The 24,302-nt window shown below is 47.0% G+C and overlaps 3 protein-coding genes across 5 annotated transcripts; all 3 read left to right on the top strand.

Annotated features, from left to right (window-relative positions):
- The first annotated feature begins 1,808 nt into the window (after window positions 1–1,808).
- Window positions 1,809–7,073, top strand: LOC125368414 (zinc finger protein 416-like). The gene is given in 5 exon segments (XM_048369372.1): window positions 1,809–1,964; window positions 2,171–2,209; window positions 2,952–3,078; window positions 4,411–5,914; window positions 5,916–7,073. Coding segments are annotated over 4 exon segments (1,698 nt in total). The 5' UTR covers window positions 1,809–1,964; window positions 2,171–2,194; the 3' UTR covers window positions 5,968–7,073.
- Window positions 7,074–7,560: 487 nt separating this feature from the next.
- LOC125368415 (zinc finger protein interacting with ribonucleoprotein K-like) lies at window positions 7,561–11,071 on the top strand. The gene is made up of 3 exons (XM_048369373.1): window positions 7,561–7,743; window positions 8,674–8,800; window positions 9,715–11,071. The coding sequence occupies exons 1-3, from the start codon at window positions 7,711–7,713 to the stop codon at window positions 10,959–10,961; spliced, it is 1,407 nt and encodes a 468-aa protein (XP_048225330.1). The 5' UTR covers window positions 7,561–7,710; the 3' UTR covers window positions 10,962–11,071.
- Window positions 11,072–13,080: 2,009 nt separating this feature from the next.
- On the top strand, window positions 13,081–23,966 carry LOC125368416 (zinc finger protein 211-like). Of its 3 annotated transcripts, none has more exons than XR_007214230.1 (4): window positions 13,081–13,284; window positions 14,989–15,115; window positions 17,238–18,599; window positions 23,437–23,966. XR_007214230.1 is itself a non-coding variant. In XM_048369374.1 (3 exons), exons 1-3 carry the CDS (start codon window positions 13,252–13,254, stop codon window positions 18,332–18,334), a joined length of 1,257 nt encoding a protein of 418 aa, XP_048225331.1. In that variant the 5' UTR covers window positions 13,081–13,251; the 3' UTR covers window positions 18,335–18,854. The 3 variants fall into 3 exon arrangements, 1 of the variants encoding a protein (XP_048225331.1); XR_007214231.1 differs by having other exon boundaries at window positions 17,238–18,595; window positions 23,437–23,965; XM_048369374.1 differs by lacking the exon at window positions 23,437–23,966 and having other exon boundaries at window positions 17,238–18,854.
- The last annotated feature ends 336 nt before the right edge of the window (window positions 23,967–24,302 follow it).

Below are 24,302 nucleotides of genomic sequence, written 5' to 3'. Positions count from 1 at the left end.
GAAGCCCCAGATGAAGGCTCAGGATTGCATGATCTCATCTCCTTTGTGGATGTGATCATCGTGTCACCTGGAAGTGCAGTGACAGTGTGTTCATGGGGAACAGTTTCCCTGTGACAAACACTGGTGAATTGTGTATATTCATGAGCACCACTAAACTTTCACAATGATTTCCAACAGATGAGACCACCTGGTTAAGGAAGCCTAGGGGATATGGGGGAACTTTTTAAAATTAATTAATTTAGTTATTGTCAACGTAAAGTACAGAGGGATTACTATTTCATAGTAAGGCAATGAGTACATTTCTTCTCAAACTTGTTGTCTCCACCCTTGTTTTTCTCCCACCTTTACACCTCCCCAGTTCCCTCCCCACCCTCTCCCTGAGTTGTATAGTTGGTTTAGAGCATATTTTCTTGTAAGTATTGCTGTTGCATTGGTTCACCTTTTACCTTTTGTTTCTCCATTTTGGCATTCCCCTTCCCTAGTTTTGATAAATGTACAATACCCAGTGTACCAAAATCAGTTACAGTGACATCAGGGGTAAAACCCTGGGTTAGAAAGGCAAAAGTAAAATGAATATTTTCACATGGTATGTTGAAAATAACTACAAAGATACCACTTATTTCCAAAACATGGAGTTCATTTCGTTTAGCATCATCTTATATATTCATAGCTATTGAGCTATTGTGATCCTCTGCTAGGACTAATCTACTCAAGTACTAATTATTACCAATGAGGGAAACCATAGAATATGTGTTTCTTTGGGTCTGGCTCACTTCACTTAGTATGATTTTTTCCCAAGTCTTTCCATTTCCTCAGGAATGGGGCAATATCATTTTTTCTGATAGGGCCATAGAATTCTATTGTGTATATGTACCACGTTTTCTTGATCCATTCATCTACTGAGGGGCATCTGGGTTGGTTCCATATTTTAGCAATGGTAAATTGTGCTGTGATAAACATAGTTGTGCTAGTAGCTTTAGTGTGGCTTTTCTTGTAATCTTTTGGGTAAATACCCAAAAGCAGGGTTGCTGGGTCATAGGGAAGCTCTATGTTTAGCCTTTTGAGGGACCTCCACATTTTCCAGAGTGGTTGAACAAGTTTACCCTCCCACCAATAGTGTAATCATGTTCCTTTTTTTTTTTGCCATATCCCTGTCCACATTATAGGAAAACTTTTGAAGAAGATCTCATTTGAGGTGAGTAGAGGAAAATCAAATTAATGTTATAAGAGAGTGAAACTGAGCAAATGGCTTTGTTGAATTTTGTCTCCAAGATGCAATTTCTTGGCTTAGCCAAGAAGGAGGAGAAGGGGGAGGGGAGGGAGGGAGGGAGCTGGTAGCTCACACCTGTAATCTTAGCTACTGAAGATAGAAGTTCAAGGCTGTCCAGGGCAAGAAAGTCCACGCAGCTCTCTCTAAATAACCACCAAAAAGCTGGAAGTGGAGCTGTGGCTCAAGTGGTGGAGCACCAGCAGAAAAGAAAACACAAACCTTAGGAACATCACCCACAGGCCCTGAGTTTAAGACTCAGGACCTGTACACACACAGAGACACGCAGATACACACAGACACAGAGACAGAGAGACATACACACACAGAATCAACACACACACACACACACACACACACACACACACACAAACACACACAGGAGTCTTCCCTGCTGGACACCTTTGTGCTTTACTACAGGGTATGGTGGGAAAAGAACTACACTATCCCGAATGCATTGCGCCAAGGGTCAAAGACGCTGAGCCAGTGAACGCTCAGCCTCCGGCGTAGGGCGGAACTTCCGGCGCCGTTCGCGAACGTCAATTCGTCTGCACGGTGCATCCTTCCAGTCCCTCAGAACCTGCAGCACCGGGCTCGGCTCCCCACCTGGCTTCGTCTCCGCTGCCCACTGTCCAGTGCCCGCGCCCTGCTGTACGGAGTGTGTAACTGTGGCGGCCTTGCCGGAGGACCGGCTCCGGTGAGCGAGGCGAGTTCCTGGTGCCTTTCCTGGCAGATGCCCTAGCGGGGAGGGGAAGCCTGCAGTCCAGGCCCCGAGGACCGCTGAACCCCGCGGGAGGACTGCAGTCCGTGTCCGTGGCTGCGACCTAGAAGGGAGTGTTGAGGCCCATGGCCCTGGAGCCCCCACTACGACCATCTGCCTCTTACTCCTTCCTCTCTCCACAGGTTCCCACGGCTGCAGAAGCCCCTATGGACCTCACACGGGTGAGTGGCAGCGTTCTTGAGCCGACCCCCTCTTTGTTTCCGGGATTATGTTTACAGGAGTCCACTCAGGACTTTGCTTGTCCTTGGGCCTAGAGTCATGAGATCAAACACACACCAAACACACATCCAGGCTGTATGGAGGGGTTCTTGTTGTTGGAAATTAGTGCAATCAAATGTGGAAGGTTGTCTGGGCTTAGATACAGATGCTTGAAGATGAGGCTGAGGTGGTTTAGGTCTCCCTTGTTTCTCCTGGAAACTGAAAGTGTGGGAGTAAAACCTGTGATGACTCTCTTAGATGTTAGGGGTCTCCTCTGGTGAGGTGAGCAAGTTTGGGGGGCAGTGGAAGGAATCGATGTGACTCAGGTCTCAGGCTCTTGCTACAGCATGTAGAACAGACCGAGAGTAAGGGGTAGGAAAAGAAGAGCATTGCGGTAGTCCATGGTGCTGATGGTGCTGTGTGGTGTCTTTGCAGTCCATAGTTGTTGGAGCCCAGACTTTTAAAGGATTTATAGTTATTGAGGACGAAAGATAGAAAATTAGGAGATAAGGTTCATAGAAGCAAAAGTATTTGGGCTTGGCAGGTAAAGTGTGGAAGGTCTACTGGTCAAGAAGAGGTGACAGCAGGGTCACTTGTCAGGAAAAAGTGAAAAGAGGGCAAGGGGGAAATGAGATGACTTGGGGAATACGTGTAGGATGTCAGGAGAGAAGCTGATAACAGAAAGATCTGTCCCCATCATGGCAGGACTGTGTGACCTTTGAGGATGTGGCCATTTACTTCTCCGTGGAAGAGTGGGGGCTTCTTGATGAGGCTCAGAGGCTCCTGTACCTCAGTGTGATGCTGGAGACCTTTGCACTTGTGACCTCACTGGGTAAGTCCTCACACCCACCCCACTGTGTCTGGTTTGTCTCTGTGTACTTGCTTTTCTCCTAGAAGCATCTCTGCAGTTTCCAGTGTCAGGCTTTGGACTCTGATAATTTCCTCTTCACTCACTTTACCACATATTCAGGATGAGCCATACGTACTTCCTTGATGTCTACTGCTCAGTAAGGGCTGGATGTTCGATCCCTTGAGTCAGCATATGACGGCTACCCAGAGCATACCCTCTTTGGGGTTAGGTCTGCGGGACTTTGTGTCACATGTGCTGCACCTCCTTCTAGGTGAAATTTCCTTGTGACTACCTGGGTCTGGGATTATAGACAGGCATTGTCTGTCATTGACATGTAATTTACATGATCTGTGCCAAAATCTCTGTCAAGGATCTATGTAATACTAGTTTTCTTCCCTGTGGACTCAGTGTTTCTGAGTTGCTGTGGGAAATGCTCCTGTGTTGTCTCTCCCTTAGGGCTTTCTTCCTGCAGGTCTGTGAAAGATGTAGCCTAATATTAAACCCGAGGAACTGCCTTGCTTTTGACCTGCCAGCAGGATGTAATTGTAATCCTTTTTTTTTTTTCTTTATTCGGGTTGAACTAAGTGTCTTGGCTAGGCAGGTACTCTACCACTTAAGCTATGTTCTCATGTTCTCAACCCTTCTTTGCTCTAGTTATTTTTCAGATAGGGTCTCACACTTTTTTCCTAGGGCCAGCCTTCATACTTTGTTCCTCCTACTCTTTCATCCTATGTAGCTGGGATTCCAGGCATATACAACCACATTGGGCTTGTTTCTTTGAGATGGAGGTCTTACTAGCCAGCTTTGCCTAGCTTCAAACCTTGACACTTCTGATCTCTGCCTTCCAAGTAGCTGAAATTATAGGTATGAACCATTGAATCTGGCTCTCCAAAAGTTTTGGGTGATTGGGTTTTTTGTGTGTTTTCTGGTGGGTTTTTGTTTGTTTGTTTTATTTTGTTTTGTTTTTTAGATAGTTTTGCTATGTTATCTAGGCTGGCCTTGAGTTCCTGGGCTGAAGCAGTTCTTTTGCTTCAGTTTCCAAACAGGACTGCTGGTGCAAACTATCATGACTAGTTCTCATCAAGTTTTTCAGGTACCTAAAAATCAGTCTGGGGTATATATCTCAGTGGTAGAGTTCTTGCCTCGTATGTATGAGGCCCTAGGTTTGGTTCCTAGTACTGTATAAACGCTGATATTAGGAACAATACAAAAATAAAATTTATAAATCATATTTACAGAAAATATTTTTAAAACACAAATAATGCACCCATACCAGTCAGTGTATGTATTTGATCAGAATTCCTCTGTTTTCAGTGTGTTGGTACGGAGTGGAGCATGAAGAGACACCTTCCAAGCAGGTTTCTGTAGGATTGTCACAAGTCAGGACTTTCAAGACAGATCTGTCCACCCAGGAAGCTCATCCTTGTGGAACATGTGGTCCAGTCCTGCAGGACTGTCTGCACCTGGCTAGCCAACCTGGGCAGAAACCATTCTTGCTTGGGGTGTGTGCAAAACTTCACCAGGACCAGAATCATCTCAACTCAGAGAAAACTTTGCGAGAGGACACAGACAACACCTCATTTGGGAAGAGCAGCAGATTCCCCATGTCAAGAAAGTCCTTCAGAGGCAGAGAGGCTGGAAAGAACCTCTCAGACGCATTGGACTTTCTCCACCTCCTGGCCATTCCCAGTGGTGAGAAGACATTCATGATTGCTGAGGGTGGAGCAGCTTTTCAAACCCGAATACATCGTTACAAATGGGGTCAGTGCAAAAGAGCACCCAGGCGCAAGCATGCTTACATTTCCCACCCTAGAGTCTACGCTGAAAAAAGGCCTTATGAGTCTACCCAGTGTGAGGAAGGCTACTGCTTCAAGTACTCACTGCAGAGAGGCCATGGTGGAGCAAGGCCTTACAAGTGCACTGAATGTGAGAAATCTTTCAGTCAAACCTCCCACTTGAATGACCACCTCAGGATCCACACTGGAGAAAGGCCCTATGAGTGTGGCCAGTGTAGGAAATCATTTAGCCAAAGAGCCACGCTCATTAAACATTACAGAGTTCACACTGGAGAAAGGCCTTACGAATGTGGGGAGTGTGGGAAATCCTTTAGCCAGAGCTCCAACCTCATTGAACACTGCAGAATTCACACTGGGGAAAGACCCTATGAGTGTGATGAATGTGGAAAAGCTTTTGGGTCCAAATCCACCCTTGTCCGGCACCAGAGAACTCACACAGGAGAAAAACCGTATGAATGTGCTCAATGTGGGAAGTTTTTTACACAAAGCCATAGTCTCCTCGAGCACCAGATCATTCACACCGGAGCAAGGCCTTATGAGTGTGGCCAGTGCGGAAAATCCTTTAGCCTAAAGTATGGCCTCATTCAACATCAGTTAATTCACAGTGGAGCAAGGCCTTTTGAGTGTGACCAGTGTGGAAAATCCTTTAGCCAAAGAACCACTCTCAACAAACACTACAAAGTTCATACTGCAGAAAGGGCTTATGAGTGTGGACAGTGTGGGAAAGCTTTTATGTTCAAATCCAAACTTGTTCGACACCAGAGAACTCACACGGGAGAAAGGCCTTATGAGTGCAGTGAATGTGGGAAATTCTTCAGACAAAGCTACACCCTTGTGGAACACCAGAAAATCCACACTGGATTAAGGCCTTATGAATGTGGCCAGTGTGGAAAATCCTTTATTCAAAAGTCAGGCCTCATTCAACATCAGGTAGTCCACACTGGAGAAAGGCCTTACGAGTGTGGCAAATGTGGGAAATCTTTCACTCAGCACTCTGGGCTCATTCTCCACCGAAAATCTCACCAGGGAGAGGTCTCATGAAAACAGGAAGTGTGGAGAAGCTTTCAAGGACTAACATTGTTTAGTTCCTGCTTGAGAAAGAGCTTGGACCTTCAGAACATGTGCTGCTACTTTTTTTCAGTATTAGCCTTTGTGGGGGAACCACTTGCCTGAAGTTAAACCCCTACTTCTAAATATCCCGAGGTTGATGTTCCCCAGGTCCAGCATGGATGAGGCCAGTATCTGGTAGAAGCCATCTCCTTCCCAGCTCAGTGTTCAGTGTGCTAAGGAAAGGCAAATGTCTGTGTGTATTCCCCGGAGGAGGTCTTGAACAGCCTGAGCCTTTAGGGGGAATGTGGTCCCTCTTCTGACTAAAGCATACCTTGGACCCAGTGTTTACTAGGAAGATCTGACTTGCAGTCTGCTGGAGGCTTCCACCTTGGCTTACCTTCTCCCAGGAAATGGATGGTCATGTGCCCTTGTGGTTGATATTTGCAGCATTCAGTTTACCACCAGGAACTTCCAGCTCATACTAGTCTGCTTTACACGTGAATAAATGCTGTTTTGTTGACTCCACTTGCAATCTTTGGGGTTCTATTAATATTTTTTCTTTGTGTTGAGAGAGGACAAAGTTGGACTCTGAACCAATCAACAGTTCTTTTGGGGCTCCTACTTTTCTTCAGAGGCTTAGTGTGGCAGAAAGTAGTTCCTATTTGTCATGCTTTGCTGCCCAAGACCTCAAGGGTTGTATACAGGAGTCATGTGATCTGCTTGTATGATGTCATACATGTGTCATTCAAGCTGTAGAGCCTTGCAGGAGGCATAATTGGATCAGAAATATTGGGTGTGTATAACAAGAAGTAGAGGTGCCTTCAGTGAACAGAGGGGCTGTTCCTCTTGTGAAAGTGCATCGCAAATCTATTGAAAGTCTTCTCTCTGCCACAGTAACATTATGTCCCAAGGCGTTGTCAGTGTCCTCCTTGTGGCTTGCTAGACCCAGCTCTCAGAAGTCCTGGGTCCTGGTGCACAGTGACAGCATCATGTCCAATAGCCCAAGGCTGATTGCTTGCCTCTGACTTGCCAAATATCCACATGCTTCAAGGACACAGCCATGACTTTTACCTGGTAAGATTTAGGACCTGACTCAGAAGAAGATGTAAGATGTACCAGCCGTGAGGTAGAATTCTGGGCACCTTGTATTGCTGGATAAAGCTTTGCCTCTTTCACCTGTGGGTGAGTAGTTTTCCTGTTTGATTCCGTGCTTCTGCTCGTTCCTGTCTGGTGAGGCACCAAGCCTGCCCAGAGCCTGCCTTTCTCACCAAGAGTGCCCTTGTTCTTTGGGCTGCTGGGTTGGAAAACAGTGGCGCATACCATTAGTACGACTAAGGAGGGATTCCGGAAAAGATAAGAAACAGGGTCTTTTTGGTGGCTGGCCATCGCCTGGCCAGAACCCGCGGGTGTCAGTAGCAGTGCCCCAAGTCCACAGGCTTGGCCTTTGTTTCCCTAGATGCAGGCCCGCCACGCCCTGGACCAGTAGGAACTACGTTTCCCAGAATGCTCCGTCCTCAGCCGAAAGATACTGAGCCTACAGGACAGAGTCGTTTCCGGTTTTTGGAGGCGGGACTTCCGGTCTCGCTCAGGTGGCGCTCATTTTAGTGGCCCTTGTGTCCATTCATGCCGCAGAGCTGCGCGGACCTCTTTGTCTGGTGGGAGTGATGCGCGGGAGGCGTTGTCCCCCAGCGCACAGCTGTAGCTGAGGAGCGGCGGCCGCTTTGTCTGGGTCCCAGCTGGAGTTGCTCTCTGCTCCGTCTAGAGGCCGATGGCGGTGGCCACACTCGGAGACCCGGCTCTGGTAAGTGCCAGATGCTCGGACTTGGCCCCTCCCCTCAAGCGATAAGGCCCTGGTGAGGGCTGCTTAGGTTGTTGCGCTCCTGGTATCTGTCCAGCACCGTCGTCGCGACTCGTGTCGTGGGCGAAGTCCCTGTTTCCAAAGCCTTTGTAATAAGGTCGGGGACCGTGTGACAGCCAGAGGCCCCAGCGTGTACACATCCTTGGAGGGCACTGGAGCAGAGCCAGAGGCCCCAGCCTGTGCACATCCTTGGAGGGCACTGGAGCAGAGCCAGAGGCCCCAGCCTGTGCGGATCCTTGGAGGGCCGTAGATCATAGGTCATTCAAGCTTGTCATGTCGATCTGAGGTTTGCCTTTGTCCTGAGATGCCTGGATTTCCAGATTTTGAGAAAGAGGGAAAGATACTAGTCTTAAGTTTTTGACTTTCACACGTGGAAGTAAGTTTCATCAACTGGAATGTGCACCTGGTAACAAAGTTAGTTTTCGCCGGGAATATCAGAGTTTTGTTTTAGGTATGACCTTGCAAGTTGTCAAGGCTTTGAAGGCATAAGGGGAATAAGATAGTCATACAAAAAGCCGTACATTGAGGACACGAAGGTGAACTCACGTGGTTGTGTCTTGAGTGGAGGTTTGGAGAAGAACTGTCGATGGAGGAGTTGGGGAGGAGTGCATCTAGGGGACTCCTTGGGCCTGGTCTATCAAGAAGGGATACAAGTGCAGTTTAGATGGTATCTTTCTGCCCATGTGCTGCTGCTATGGTGGGAGGACACAGGGGACTGGGACCATGATGAGAACAGAGTGAACATCACCAGCATGGAACCCCAGTATTCCTCTGAGGTTGCAATGGAGGGAAGAGAGGCAACAGAGGAAGAATGAACAGATGGATGATCTAGGGGAGAATTTGGTCTGTCTTGACCTGTCTTTGCTATGGCAGGGTTGTGTGACCTTTGAGGATGTGGCCATTTGCTTCTCCCAGGAAGAATGGAGACTTCTTGATGAAGCCCAAAGGCTCCTGCACCTTAATGTCACGCTGCAGAACTTTGCACTTATAAACTCACTAGGTAAGGCTCTCACACCTTCCTGGTGTCCCAGGTCTGTCCATCCTTGGTTCTCTCAGAGGCAGAATCACCTTTTCTATTTAAAAGAGCCTGTCCTTTGTCCATCCGTGTTGGTGCACATACTACCAGCCAAACTTTATTTCTACCATTCCTCCCTGTGTGTGATACTTTTCTGAATTCTCGTTTCATTGGTGACTGCCAGCACCTGGCTCCCCCCACATTCCTGGTCTGTGAGCATTACTGATCCCTCTGTAGTCCTTCCCAGCATCCACAGTAATGCCTAGTTAAATATACTTATGTTGCTGGGAATGTGGCCTAGTGGTAGAGTGCTTGCCTAGCATACATGAAGCCCTCAGTTTGATTCCTCAGTACCACATAAACAGAAAAAGCCAGAAGTGGCGCTGTGGCTCAAGTGGTAGAGTGCTATCCTTGAGCAAAAGAAGCTCTGGGACAGTGCCTAGACCCTGAGTTCAAGCCCCAGGACTGACAAAAAAAAAAAAAAAAAGTATTCTTATACCATTACATAAACCTGAATACTTACCATGGGTTTTCCTGGACTTGGGCATAACCGACCTCCTGCACAGCATCAGACTATATCCAATGAAGGTTTTTGAGCCTAGTCAAGAATAACTGTGATCACAATGTAGCTTAAGGCTGTTGGCAGAGGAGTTAGTTGGAAACTATGTCTTCCTGTGGTCCATCATGTCCTGTGTCCTTCAGCTAATGAAGCATCTTCCTCTTGCCCCCCCCCAATTCTGTCATCTTTACAAAGTAGTACAATGCAGGCCCTCCTTGAACCTATTCTGGGCTTCTTTGTTCTCAGAAAAAAACTATGTCATTTTACAGAATGTGTGTGATGAGGCTTCTTATGGAAGACATAATCAACATGCATTTCATCAGCAGTTCTCTGCTTTCAGGCTGTGGGCATGAAACAGAAGATGAAGAGGTACCTGCTGAGCAGAGGCTTGCTGGAGGAGTGTCACAGGTCAAAACTTCTAAGACAGGTCTGTCCCCACAGAAGACTGACATCTGTGAGAAGTGTATCCCAGTTCTGCAAGACATTCTGCATGTGGCTGATCTACCTGGGCAGAAACACGGTGCTGGGGCACGTACAAAACTTTACCAGCACCAGAAATGTCACAGTAAAAAGAAATCTTTTAAGGAGGACATTGATAGGGTCCCATATTTGAAACGGTGCCTGTTTCACACATCAGTGAAATCCTTCCCCGGCTGGGATATTGAGAGGGACCTCCCAGCCATATTGAGCCTTCTCAAATCCCTGGCCTTTCCCCACAGTAAGAAACAGAACAAAATTATTGAGGCCAGGGAAGACATTCATAGTCATAAAAGCCGCAAGTCGGGAGAATGTGCGAAACCTGTGGACCACCCAAAAGTCTCCAGTGGAAAAAAGCTTTATGAGTGCAGCAAATGTGGGAAAACCTTCCGTGGCAAGTACTCGCTTGATCAGCACCAGAGAGTCCACACTGGAGAGAGGCCCTGGGAGTGCAGGGACTGTGGGAAGTTCTTCAGCCAAACCTCCCACCTGAACGACCACCGGAGAATCCACACTGGAGAAAGGCCTTACGAGTGCAGCGAGTGTGGAAAGCTCTTCAGACAAAACTCCAGTCTTGTGGACCACCAGAAAATTCATACTGGAGCAAGGCCTTATGAGTGTAGTCAGTGTGGGAAGTCTTTTAGTCAAAAAGCCACCCTTGTTAAACATCAGAGAGTCCATACTGGAGAAAGGCCTTATAAATGTGCTGAATGTGGGAATTCTTTTAGCCAAAGTGCCATTCTTAACCAACATCGGAGAATTCACACTGGAGTGAAGCCTTACGAGTGTGACCAGTGCGGGAAATCTTTTAGCCAAAAAGCCACCCTCATTAAGCACCAGAGAGTTCACACAGGAGAAAGGCCTTATACATGTGGTGACTGTGGGAAATCCTTCAGCCAGAGTTCCATCCTGATTCAGCACCGAAGGATTCACACTGGAGCCAGGCCCTATGAGTGTGGCCAGTGTGGAAAGTCCTTTAGCCAGAAGTCTGGCCTCCTTCAACACCAGGTAGTTCACACTGGAGAAAGGCCGTACGAATGTGACACATGTGGGAATTCCTTTAGCCAGTGCTCCAGCCTCATTCATCACCAAAAGTGTCACAATATGTAGATGCCCCATGAAAACAAGTATATAAAGGCCCCTAGCCCCTAGCCTAACCCTGCTCAGTTCCTGGAAGGCCATCCTTGAGAAATGCCTATTATGCATTTCCCTTTTTTTTTTTTTTTCCTGGTCCTGGGGCTTGAACTCAGAGCCTGGACACTGTCCCTGAGCCTCTATGTGCTCAAGGCTAGCACTCTACCCTTGAGCCACAGTGCCACTTTTGGCCTTTTTTTTATGTGGTACTGAGGAATTGAACCAAGGGCTTCATGCATGCTAGGCAAGCACTCTACCACTAAGCCTCATTCCCACCCTGAATTTCCCTGTTTTTATTTTCAGTATTATCTCACAGCAACATGTTTCCAGCTTATGAGCTTGACATCAGAGCCTCAGGCCCTTGCTTAGCATTTTCACTCAAAGCTGGCTCTCTACCACTTGAGCCACACTTCCACTTCTGGCTTTCGGGGAGTTCATTGTAGATACAAGTCTTGTAGGTGTGTCTGCTCAGGCTAGCTTCAAATTGTAATCCCCAAATCTCAGCCTCTTGAATAGCTAGGATTATAGGTATGAGCCACCAGCCCCTGGCTTCTTTTGATTTCTTAATTCTTTGACATTACTAGAGTAAATTCAGATTATACTTGTTGGTTAATAAACTAATAAGATGTATCTTTTGAAGTTTGTGCAATACAATACTTGTGTTTCCCACTCAATCTACAGTATTGTGTTATTTAATTCTAATATAGATACATTAAGACATTTTACTTTGGTTTCCATACTTATAATTATGCTCTGCAACATTTAAACTTTACGTAAGATAATCTTTATTAAAAAATAATGTTCCTTATAGGCAAGATGTTGGTATCTTACCATTCTATCAAGTATTTGTGTGTTAACAATAATCATGCTATTCAAATAATGTTTCATGTGTGAGGTTTTGTTTTGTTTTGTTTTGTTTTGTGCCAGTACTGGGACTTGAACTCAGTCCTAGACACCGTGCCTTAGCTTTATTTCTTACTTGACTCACTACCCAACTTCCAGCTTTTTGCTTATTAATTGGAGGTCAGAGTCACTCAGACTTTCCTGTCCAGGCTGGCTTTGAACTGCCATCTTCAGATCTCAACCTTCTGAGGAGCTGGGATTACAGGTATGTGCCACCATGCACAGCTTATTGATTGATTTAGAGGTCTTGTGAACTTTTTGCCCAGGCTGGCCTCAAATTGTAATCTGCCTGATCTTGACCTCCAGAGTAGCTGAGATGACAGTCCTGAGCCTCTCTGCCCAACCTCTGAATTTTTTAAATGCATGATTCCTGAGGTTCCAGAGAACTATCTCATTTGTAATTTTCTTTGGGTTAACCTTGCTTCCCTAAATTGTCATATAGTTAATATGAGGTGTGCTCATGTCCTCAACTAGTCCTTCACTACCATATTGGTCGCTGGTGGCTCACACCTGTCATACTAGCTACTCAGGAGGCTGAGATCTGAGGATCATGATTCAAAGCCAGCCTGGGCAAGAAAGTCCATGAGACTCTTATCTCCAATTAACCACCAAAAAACTAGAAGTGGCACTGTGGCTCAAAGTGGTAGAGTGCTAGCCTTGAGCAAAAAAGGCCAGAGTCAGAGCCCAGGCCCTGAGCTCAACCACCCGACCACTGAGGCCTCCCTCAGACAGACATTGAACTGTACAGTCATCACTTCTTTGCCCCAGCCCTAGGACCTTCCCCGCCCCCCCCACCCCCCCTCCCCCCCGTCCTGGCACATGAACACAGAATTCAGGACGAGAGCACCGTCCCTGAGCTTCTTTTGCTCAAGGCTAGCACTCTGCCACTTGAGCCACAAGTGCCACTTCGGCCGTTTTCTATATATGTAGTGCTGAGGAATCGAGCCCAGGGCTTCGTGTATAGGAGGTCTTGCCACTAGGCCATATTCCCAGCCTTCTGGGGCCTTTAAAGTAGTGCCTGGGGGGGGGGGGGGAAGGGGGGGGAAACAGGGGTTGCGGCACTGGGAACTACAGTACCCAGAGGACTGTGCGCCCAAAATTAACCAATGAGAGCTCCGTCTAAGAGCGTTTAGGTGCATGCGCACTGTGAGGGAGGGACTTCCGGTAGAGCAGCTGCTTTGCCTTCACGCACATCCATACACCTGCCAGCGGTCATTTCGGCAGCTTCTGTGTCTTATTTTGCCTGTGGAGTGCGCTGACTCGGTTCCCAGTTAATCAGACTAACACCGTGGAAAGAAACTGTCCTTCCCGTCCCACAGAGGCAGGTGTGGTGCTGGAGGACGCCGCCCGCCCGCGGAGTCCGATGGCGGCGGCCGCTCTGAGGAATGCGGCCCAGGTGAGCGCAGCGGCCGCGGGGCCTTCTATGAAGGGTCTGCCCGCGTGGCCTGCCGCCCCGAACCCACCCGAGTCGGTGGGCCGCTGAGTGGCTGGGCCCTGCTGGTGACACCTGTGGTGAGGTGCGGAAAAGAGAGGCACTGGGGGCGGCGGCGGGCGCGGGGCGGGCGCAGGGGCGTGGAGGGACGGGCGGGGCTGGGAAGACTCCTGTTGGGGCCCAAGCTGCGCCTCTGCTCTGCGGGAACAGTGTGTCTCTGGATGCCGATCAGGATTAGCAAAGTTTTCTTTTAAAGGTAGGAACTCTTCACTTAGGGTCCTTGACTTCGATCGCAGAATAAGAATTTCTGGACAAGTCAGGATGGTAGGAAAACTTGGCGGAGGTTTAATTGAGTGAGTAAACAAGCAGACAAACAGCCCTCTTAACAGAGACACAAGACTATTTGGCTCCAGGGGTATTTCTGTGGTAAAGGCAGGGGGTCTGGCTCCAAAGTTATGAAAAGATAGGTGTTTTGTCTTTGCTCTAACCACACCTGGTGTTACTTTCTGAATTTGCATTTGGGGACAGAAAGTTTTAAGCTTGGGGGGAGCATTTTTCTCTGGAAGGAATACATCCTGTCAGACAAGTGTTAATTCTTGGGGCAAGGACTGCGTATCTTGGGAAGGAATGCATCCTGTTGTCTCTCTTTGAAGCAAAGATGGTCCCGTCTGTTTCTACATACCGTATTTCTGAGTGGCCTTCACCAGGCTTCAGTTTCTACAAGTTATCCTGCTTCATTTTCCCCTAAATGACCTTAGGTCCCTTAATCTTAAGGGAACTACATGAAGAAATATCCCCTGTGTTTGCTGTAAGCTTAGCACAGCTCATTTTTCCCTATTCTATCTGATTTCATGAGGACTGGGGTGGGGGAGGGGTGGGAGGCTGTGAGTTCACATCTTCATTCTGAGCGCCTTAGGAGCGAGCCATGGAGGATTGTGGATGGAAGAATTCACATCCAAGGCTCGGGTTCAAGTCCTCCAGGTACTACTCTGAGGGAATAAGGATTGAAATGGGTGGCAAAGCACAAGCAGGCCCAAGAAGATGCACTGAGAACTAAGGCTTACAGTTTAATCCTTCACCCCAAGGTCACCTGGTTTCCAGGGCCTGGCAGAGATACAGGAGACAGGAAGGATCACCAATACTCTCTAAATTCTCACTCTGCCAATATGGTAGAAGAGGCATGGAACATGCACAAGGAAGAGGAGGGGACTTCAGGTCCTTGCTGATTCCCACATGATCTTCAAGACTGTGGTCTTCTCGAAGTCATTCTCCCTACCCAAACGGAAACCTGGAAGAGAGGTAGTGGAGCCATGCCTCTAGCTGGGACAGGCAGTCTGAAGAATGGTGTGCTTGTGTAGACAAAAGTGCAAACTGAAAGTAGAGTCCTGGAAGTACAAACTGAGGCTCTAGTATTGGGAGTTAAGGGTGGAGTGTGAGCCTAGATTTGGTTCCCAGTGAAGCTGGCATGAAGGAGTGGGACCCTGCGCTACACTCCTACAGCTTCCATGACATCTGTCTGCCCACCTGCCTGCTGCCCGAGCAATGGGTGGCAGCAGTGTGATAACTTCTCTGAGAAGGTAGGAGGAAAGCGGACATGGAGTCAATGGGAGAGAGATGGACTGTGGGTCCTTGGAGAAGCAGTGATTTTTCCTGTTCCCTTCATGACAGAGCATGGTGACCATTGAGGACGTGGCTGTGTACTTCTCCTGGGAGGAATGGGAGCTCCTTGATGAGGCTCAGAGACACATGTACCTCAGTGTGATGCTGGACAACTTTGTACTTGTAACCTCACTGGGTAAGTCTCTTATACCACCCCAGGATGGACTGGACTCTGCCTGCCTTTATCCTCTTCCCCACGCCATATCTGTCCTCAGGCCTAGGCTGGGAGCACTGTTTTCCTTCTCTTTCTGAGTTAGTGCTGTGTTTTTGGTTTGGTTTTGGCCAGTCCAGGGGCTTGGACTCAAGGCCTGAGCACTGTACCTGGCTTCTTTTTGCTCAAGGCTAGCACTCTGCCACTTGAGCCACAGCGCCACTTCTGGCCATTTTCCGTATATGTGGTGCTGGGGAATTGAACCCAGGGCTTCATGTATATGAGGCAGGCACTCTTGCCACTAGGCCATGTTCCCAGCCTTTGCTGTGTTTGATAGGGCTAGATACGGCTACATGCTTGCACTTTTCTCTCCCTGTGGCCCTCATACATGCTTCCCTGGAGCTGTGTAGGGAAGAATTCAAGGTGCTTTTGCAGTGAATTAATGGATTCTACTTTGCTTGTCACCTTCCTAGCTAGATCATAGAATCTTTTTGTCCTGTGTTTTGCTCCTTTCTGGTTGACAGTTTTTTTTTTTTTTTGGCCAGTCCTGGGCCTTGGACTCAGGGCCTGAGCACTGTCCCTGGCTTCTTCCCGCTCAAGGCTAGCACTCTGCCACTTGAGCCACAGTGCCTCTTCTGGCCGTTTTCTGTATATGTGGTGCTGGGGAATCGAACCTAGGGCCTCGTGTATCTGAGGCAGGCACTCTTGCCACTAGGCTATATCCCCAGCCCTGGTTGACAGTTCTTGATGCTTGCTTGTGCTAGAATTACAACCACTATCCTGGCCTTACTTCTGTGCACCAAGAGTCTTTTGGGGGAGGTGGGACAGGGATAGTCCTGGATGCTGGCCCAGGGCTTTTTTGTTCAAAGCTAGCACTCTACCACATGAACCATAGTTCTACTCCCAGCTTTTTGATGGTTAGTTGGAAATAAGAGTTTCAGGGACTTTCATGCCCAGGCTGGCTTTAAGCAACAATCCTCAAACCTCAGACTCCTGAGTAGGTAGGATTTTAGGTATGAGTCACCGGCACCTGGCCAAAGCCATTTTTTGTGACACCTTCACTCAAGGTCCTTTTTTGTGACATTGTTTTCTTTCTGTGGCCCATATGACATACTTGTCATGTCTTTTCCTTATGAACTTATATTATCCAAGATCTGTGCAATAGTCAGCTGGGAGTGGGATGGGAAAGTGATAAGGATGGATATGACTCCAGCCATGGCTCAGAGACAACCCAGCTCTGCTGGGTGGAAGCCCAGAGACAGTGTGACATCAGGCTGTGTTCACATTACACCAGTCTAACCCTGTTTCATGATGAAGCCAATGGCTTCACCTCATTTCTGCTTTTTCTTCCCATTCTTTTCTACTTCTACTTTTTTTTTTTTGGTTAGCACTGAGATTTGAATTCAAGACTTTGTGCTTGCTTAAATTGATGGTTGGTGCTCTACTTGTTGAGCCATACCTCTAAGAGCCCTTTTGCTTTTTGCTGGTGTTTTAGAGATAGAATCTTTTCCATTAGAGCTGCCTTTGAACTGACTTTTCCAGGTCTCAGGCTCTTGAGTAGCTAGGATGACAGGGTTGAGCCACCATTGCCTGGCTCTTATCTTCCCATTCTTGATGCTTTGCCAGCTTGTTTTTCCACTGATTTCTGCTCCTAGCTTTTCTGCCACTTTCTGCCTTCGCCTATGACCCATTTCTCTTTCTTGCTGCCCCTGCCGTGTCCTCCATTGTTGGCCCAGACATTAGGTGTTAGGTGGTATATACATGAACTCTAGCTGCATGTCTGCAGTTGGATTTGTCTGTCTCTGGACAAGCATGGCATTTATATGACAACAATAGTTAAAGTCCTGCTGAAGGCTATTCGCAAAGTAGAAAATTGGGAACTTTGTCTGCCTTCTCTTGCTGTGCTGTACCCGACTCCTGTTACTTGTTTCATGGGGCCTCCTGGCTCTTGTGACCTTTAGAGTCTTAGTACCGTAAGGCAGCCTTCCCCTCAGTCTGATTCCACGTTTATCCTGAAAGAGCTCCATGTCCTCATCCGCTTGTGTTTGTGACATGGCTGTTCTACCCTGGAGGACAACATGTCCTTCACCACAGTCTGTGCTTTCAGGTTACTGGTGCCATGTGGATAGTGTGCAGGCTCCTTCTGAGCCACACGTTTCTGTGGGAAGACTGCCACACCTCTGGACTCCAGCACCAGATCCACCTACCCAGAATGCTTATCTCTGTGAAACGTCCGATCCTGCCATGGAAGACATGCTATGTCCGGCTGAGCACAAAGGAAGATGTGATCAGAAATTGTATACATGCGAGAAACAATTCTCTTTCAGTGCAAGCCTTTATCAACATCAGGAGCACAATGGGGAGAGATTCCACAACCAGGACTATAGCATCCATGCATCGGGGAAGCCCTACATCTGTGGGGAGGCTGAGAACAACTTCCCAGACAACTTGGGCTTCCTCCAGCACCAGGCCACTCCTGAGGAGGTAAAGCCACACAGCATTGCTGAATCCGAGGAGCTCTTTCATGGTGTAAAAAGTCACAAATGTGATGAGTGTGGGAAAGCCTTCCGCCGCAGACGCACACTTGTTCAGCACCAGAAAATCCACACTGGAGAAGGGCTGTATGAGTGCAGTGAGTGTGGGAAAACCTTCACCTATAAGCACACGTTTATTCAGCATAAGACAGTCCACACTGGGGAGAAGCCTTTTGAGTGCAGTGACTGTAGTAAGGCCTTCCGATTCAAATATAAACTTGTTCAGCACCAGCGTGTTCACACTGGAGAAAGGCCTTATGAGTGTGCTGAATGTGGAAGAGCTTTCGGGTGCAAATCCAAGCTTGTTCGACATCAGAGAATTCACACTGGAGCAAAACCTTACAAATGTGCGGAATGCGGGAAGTCCTTCAGACACAGCTCTAGCCTTGTCCAACACCGGCGAGTTCACACTGGGGAAAAGCCGTATGAGTGTAGGGAATGTGGGAAAACCTTCAGACAAAGATCCAGTCTCATCCAACACCAGAAAGTTCACACAGGAGTAAAGCCTTATGAGTGTAGTGAGTGTGGAAAATGCTTTCGCCAAAGCTTCAGCCTTATTCTACATCAGAGAATTCACACTGGAGAAAGGCCTTATGAATGCAGTGAGTGTGGAAAGTCTTTTAGCAAAAACTGTAACCTCATTCAACATCAGAAACTTCACACCAGATAGAGGTGTCTTGACCACAGCCAGCGCAGATAGCACTGGTTCCCTGCCAGAGACCTCACGACCCAGGACTTTGTGAAGTTGGTGGATATGAAAAAGCCTTGTTCCACACATAGGGTCCACCTAAGATGAGAGTCTCAGACCCTCAGAGAATGTGCCGTTTCATTGTTCAGCTTAACAGTCTAGCCGTGTGATGGAGTCTTCTCCCTGAAGTTGAACCTCACCCATCTGAGCATCCACAGTAGGGAGATGCCTCATTGGTTCCAGGTAGGTGAGTGTGGGGGAGCCACATTCTGCTTTTGACCCGCCTGTGTTCTCCCATGATTCTGTCATTCCTGGTATCTGTGCCGAAACCACCGCACCTCTGCCACGGAGTCTGTTCACCCAGCATGCCTCAATACCTCATTTACCACAGATGTGTGTGCACTCTCCCACATTCCCTACAGAATATTGCAGTCTAATCCCTTGCGTGGTTTCCATTTCTTTTCCCCTGACTATTTTTTTTTGGTGGGGGGGGGGCTTTTGTTTATTGGTTTTGTTTTGTCTAAGACAGAGTCTCCTATGTAGGCCAGGCTGTACTCAAACTTACAGTCTGTCTGCCTTGGCATCTCAAGTGCTGAGATTGCAGTCAATGTCAATGTACCAAGATACCTGGGCTCCTCATAGAACAATTTTGGTGGGATTTTTGAGCCTCTGAGTTATAGACCTTGAACAACTGTCTGCCTCACATTGTTCTAGTGTGTGCAGTAATAAAGGTCTTACTGCTTAAGTTACATTTAATCTTCTTTTGTGTGTGCCAGTCATTGGGCTTGGACTCAGGGCCTGGGTTCTGCCCCCTGAGCTTTTTTGTTCAAGGCTAGCACTCTACCACTTGAGCCACAATTCCCAATTCCAGCTTTTCAATGATTAATTGGAGATAAGAGTCTCACAGACTTTCCTGTCCAAGCTGGCCTGTGATCCTCAGATCTCAGCTTCCTGAGTAATTAGGATTACAGCCACTGGCATCCAGCTGTTACCTTTAATCTTAAGATTTCAGTTCATTATATGTGATGGTTGGAAATGATAGATGGATGGTATAGAAAATAAACTCTTGGTCTTTATCCTTAGTTCCTTCCATGGTGTTCCTAAATAATGATGATCAGTGACTTAGTGCAGGAAATCTGGGAACTCCAAGGCCTCCATGTGACTATGAGATTCTGGAGTGTGTTTCTCAATTGTGTCCTGATGGGTCTGCAGAGAAGCTTCTGTTAGGAGAGTTCCTGGGGTGCTGGCTTATTTTGAGGCAGTGCCAGGTCATAGAGCAACCTCATGGTGTTATGCCCAGATTTGGGTCCCCAAAGACCCCCAAGGAGCCAATTCTGATGCAAACGCATGAGAGTCTTTATTGCAAGCTCGAGCCTGAACTCTCAACCATCACCAACACAGCGGATCTGGATTCAGAGCCCCGACCCTCAGATAGGCAGGGTTTTTATTGTGATTACAACAGGGGCAGGGTATTTACTTAATTGGATGGCATTTAGCAAGCAAGTCTTGTTCTATTTATTTCTTTTTTTTTTTTTTTGCCATTTACACATTAGCATCAGGCCATTTATTACAAAACACTATACACTTTCCACTGCAGGAGGGTTATGTATTGACAGCAAATTTCTGCAGATAAGACAGTTGTTCTGTTTCTATTGGATATCTACCCTTTATCTATTTTGGCTTTGATAATGGGAACTGGATCAGGAAATGACAGCAGGTGGTCATGTAGCACTGATGCAGGGGGTAGAGCAAGTCACAAATGGATTAAGCAAGCCATTTACAGAAGCAGAATTCTGCAGTCAGGCTGACCTAGTACCAACTTTATTTTAACAATTGCCACCGTGTTTTCCCATTACCACTAAGCAAGCTTGAGCCAGCTAAAACAATCCAGTACTCAATCATAAGTAGACCAACCTGACAGTTACCATGGCATTTCTACTACTATTATGGTTATTTCTATAGTCTATGACTATTTTTTTATTTTTTTTGGCCAGTCCTGGGCCTTGGACTTAGGGCCTGAGCACTGTCCCTGGCTTCTTTTTGCTCAAGGCTAGCATTATGCCACTTGAGCCACAGCGCCACTTCTGGCCATTTTCTGTATATGTGGTGCTGGGGAATCGAACCCAGGGCTTCATGTATACAAGGCAAGCGCTCTTGCCACTAGGCCATATTCCCAGCCTATGATCATTTTTTTACTGTCCATTACCATGGTTGCTACCTAGGTACAGAGGGGAACAAGGGCTCCCTATATTTTTAAGTGTCAAACTACAAAAAACTAGTCTCATGGGTGGGGGTGCAACCCTCTAGCATGGAGTCATCACCAGGGTTTAGAAGCTGTTATAATTTTTTTTTTTTTTTGGCCAGTCCTGGGCCTTGGACTCAGGGCCTGAGCACTGTCCCTGGCTTCTTCCCGCTCAAGGCTAGCACTCTGCCACTTGAGCCACAGCGCCGCTTCTGGCTGTTTTCTGTATATGTGGTGCTGGGGAATCGAACCTAGGGCCTCGTGTGACCGAGGCAGGCACTCTTGCCACTAGGCTATATCCCCAGCCCAGAAGCTGTTATAATTTTAACACTAAAACTTACATTTAGTCACTCAGGTTCTCAGGTCAGCCCTCACAATGGTACAGCCAGAACTAGTCCTTTTGAAATACTGAGACCCTACTTCCCTCTCCTCTCACAAGGCCTTCAACCTAAGGGATTCTGATTTCAGGTTACCAAGGAGACTTAGGACAGTGTCCACCCAGGGCTGATTAAATAATTGGGGTCCACTAGTCTCTGACTCTGGTTAGAGGCAAGTGGTATGCAGACAGCTTCAGGAGGACTCCAGGAAGTGGGGTAGCATGTTATGTGCTAGGACTAATTGAGACCTCCTAGCCTGTGAGATGTGTAGTCTCCACTCCTGATGGAGAACTTGCCAAAAGCATATCACAGTGCTGAGCTATGGTCACTCCCCATTAATGCTATGCAAGGCTGGGAAAAAATGGCTCCCAGTCCTGGGGCTTGAACTCAGGGCCTGGGCGCTGTCCCTGAGCTTCTTTTGCTCAAGGCTAGCGCTGTACCACTTGAGCCACAGCGCCACTTCTGACTTCTGTTTCGGTAATACTAAGCAATCGAACCAAGGGCTTCATGCATGCTATGCAAACACTCTACCACTAAGCCATATTCCCAGCCCTCCTGATCTGTTTCTTTGTGTATAAACTTCTTTATTTACCTCCCTAGTACTAGCCACTGTGAATTTGACCAATAGCAATGTAACTTAAATCCCTGTTCCTACTGAGCAGCCATTTGATCTAAGAAAATCCAGAAATAAACACTTCATCCTGCCAGGCACCAGTGGCTCACACCTATAGTCTTGGGAGGCTGAGATCTGAGGATCTTGGTTCAAAGCCAGCCAGGGCAGGAAAGTCCATGAGACTCTTGTCTTCAATCCACCACCAGACAACCAGAAGTGATGCTGTGGCTCAAAGTGGTAGAGCACTAGCCTTGAGCAAAAAGAGCTCAGGGACAGTGCCCAAGCCCTGAGTTCAAGCCCCACAACTGACTAAATAAATAGCCACCTCATCACTTTTTACTGATTTCTATAAAATATGGAATAGAAAAAATTAGGAAGTGCAACCACTTTCTTCTGTCTCAGTTATCTATTTGTTCATGTACTAAATCCTCATTGTAGACTACTGTTGAAATATTAATCTTGTAAACCATATAACATAAGCTATACAGTTGAACTTAGGGCCTCATGCTTGCTGGACAGGTGCTCTACCATTTCAGCCATATCCCAGCCCTTTTTGCTTTAGTTATTTTCCTTACACTTGTTCCCAGGATAATCTCACACTACAATCCTCTTACCCATATCTCCTTCTTAGCCAAGATCACAGGCACACACTACCATACCCAGCTTATTTGTCCAGATAGAATTTTAGTAACTTTTGCCCAGGAAAGCATTTGATTATGATCCTGCCTGTCTCCACCTCTAAGTAGCTGGGATTGGGGGCATGCACCATTGCACCTCATCTAGTTTTAGATTTTTTTTTGCCTGTCCTGGGGCTGAACTTAGGGCCTGAGCACTGAAACTGGCTTGTTTTGCTCGAGGTTAGCACTCTACCACTTGAGCCACAGCGCCACTTCTGGCCTTTTCTGTTTATGTGGTGCTGAGAAATTGAACCCAGGGCTTCCAGCATGTTAGACCAAGCCACATTCCCAGCCCTAATTTTAGAATTTTTTGAAAAGTCCAGCAAAACTCAATAATAGGAAAATGAACAACTTGACTTACTTTTTTGTTTGTGTGGTGCCAAAACTCAAACCCATGGCCTCATGCATGCTAGGCAAGTACTGTACCACTAAGTACAGTTTATCTTGATCAATATCACCCCTTTAGTCGTTCTTTCATCCCTCCCAAGAAAACCCCTCCCCTCAAGTCTCAGTTCAAAGACAGCCTGACTTTAAAATGGTCCAGGTTAATAACCATCTCACTAAGAAAATATACAGATGGTCAATGAGTCTGAAAAAGGTTTGTTATATGACACCAGGACAGTGTAAATTAAAGTAAGGAGAATCACTGTTACTAATTCAAATAGCCAAAATCCAATATGCTGACAACACCAAATGCTCTGAATTTATGGAGAATCAGAAGTTCTCATTCACAGATGACAGAAATACAAAATGGAAAACCACTGGAAGAGTTTGTTTAAATCTAAGCATAAACTAAGCATTTTACTTACGTAAAATCCAATAGCTGCAATCCTTGGTATTTATCAAAAGGAGTTAAAAATTTATGTCCACACAGAGACCTGAATGCAATGCTTATATGTAAATTTTGGAAACCTCAAGGAAAGATAATTCCACCCAAATCTGTAGGGGGTTGTCAGCAAAAACTGGCTCTTAGCTTGGCTTCCTCAAAGTCCTGTGTTAGTCAGGTACTATTCTCTATGCACTTGTGCAGATAATCAGAGCAAAGTTCAATGAAATCAGACAAATTTTGTAAATCAGAATGAAAAAGTGGTAGAGAGAAAGGATGTTTCAATGGAAAACTGCAGTAGAATGCTGTAGACATTCAGTTCTCTTTTCCCTTCTCTGTCTGTCCACAGCTCTCCAGACTGGTGTTCACATTTTTTGTCTGGCCTTCCTGGGTTGTTGTCTCCCAGAAGTACATCTGCTTTGTCTCCACGCTGAAGCTGCATAGTTGTGTAAACTCAAAGGAATCAGCCCAGCAGGCCACGTACCAGTAATCTCTGTCTTGTTTGTGCGGTGCTCAGAAGCTCACTAGAACGCCTGATGCCATGACCAAACAAATGGACACTGCAAAACATGCTTTAACATGATTTAAGCCTGTAAAGTTGATTTCTGTGTATGTGTGTTTTGTTTTTTATTTTGTTTGTGGTACTGGGTTTGAATTTGGGGCCTTGCATTTGCTAAGTAGGTGCTCTGCTATTGATTGAAGTATGCCTCTTTCCTTTTTCTGCTTTTTTGCCCAGACTGGCACCTGGACCACAATTTTGGCATGGCATACTTCCTGCAGTAGCTGAGAAGATAGGCCTGTACCACACCACTATTCTTAGCTTCTTCTCTTGAGATGGACCCTCACCAGCTCAGACTGGCCCACAAACACAGCTTCCCAACCTCAGCCTCCCTGTGAAGCTAGAATGACAGAGTGTGCCACCTGCAAGCTATTAGTTAAGAAGAGGTTTTGAGGACCTTAGTCCAGCTTGGCCCTGAACCCACAAGCCATGCACAAGCATGAGCCACTGCACCCAGCCCCGATAGCATTTGTTTATGTGTATGCGTGTGCATGTGGGTCCATGTCTAGTACTGATGCTTGAACACGGGGTGTGCGTGCTCATTCTGAAAGGAGGGAATCCCCCCCCCACCTCCACCCCTTGAGCCTGGGAAAATTTCCCAGGCGGAACAGTTTGGCCTTTGCTCACGAGGTGGAGTTCTCTGGTAAAGAGTTCGC

This window comes from Perognathus longimembris, chromosome 20 (genome assembly GCF_023159225.1).
Source record: "Perognathus longimembris pacificus isolate PPM17 chromosome 20, ASM2315922v1, whole genome shotgun sequence".
NCBI classification, from domain to species: Eukaryota; Metazoa; Chordata; class Mammalia; order Rodentia; family Heteromyidae; genus Perognathus; species Perognathus longimembris.
This window is presented reverse-complemented; position numbering and strand designations above follow the sequence as displayed.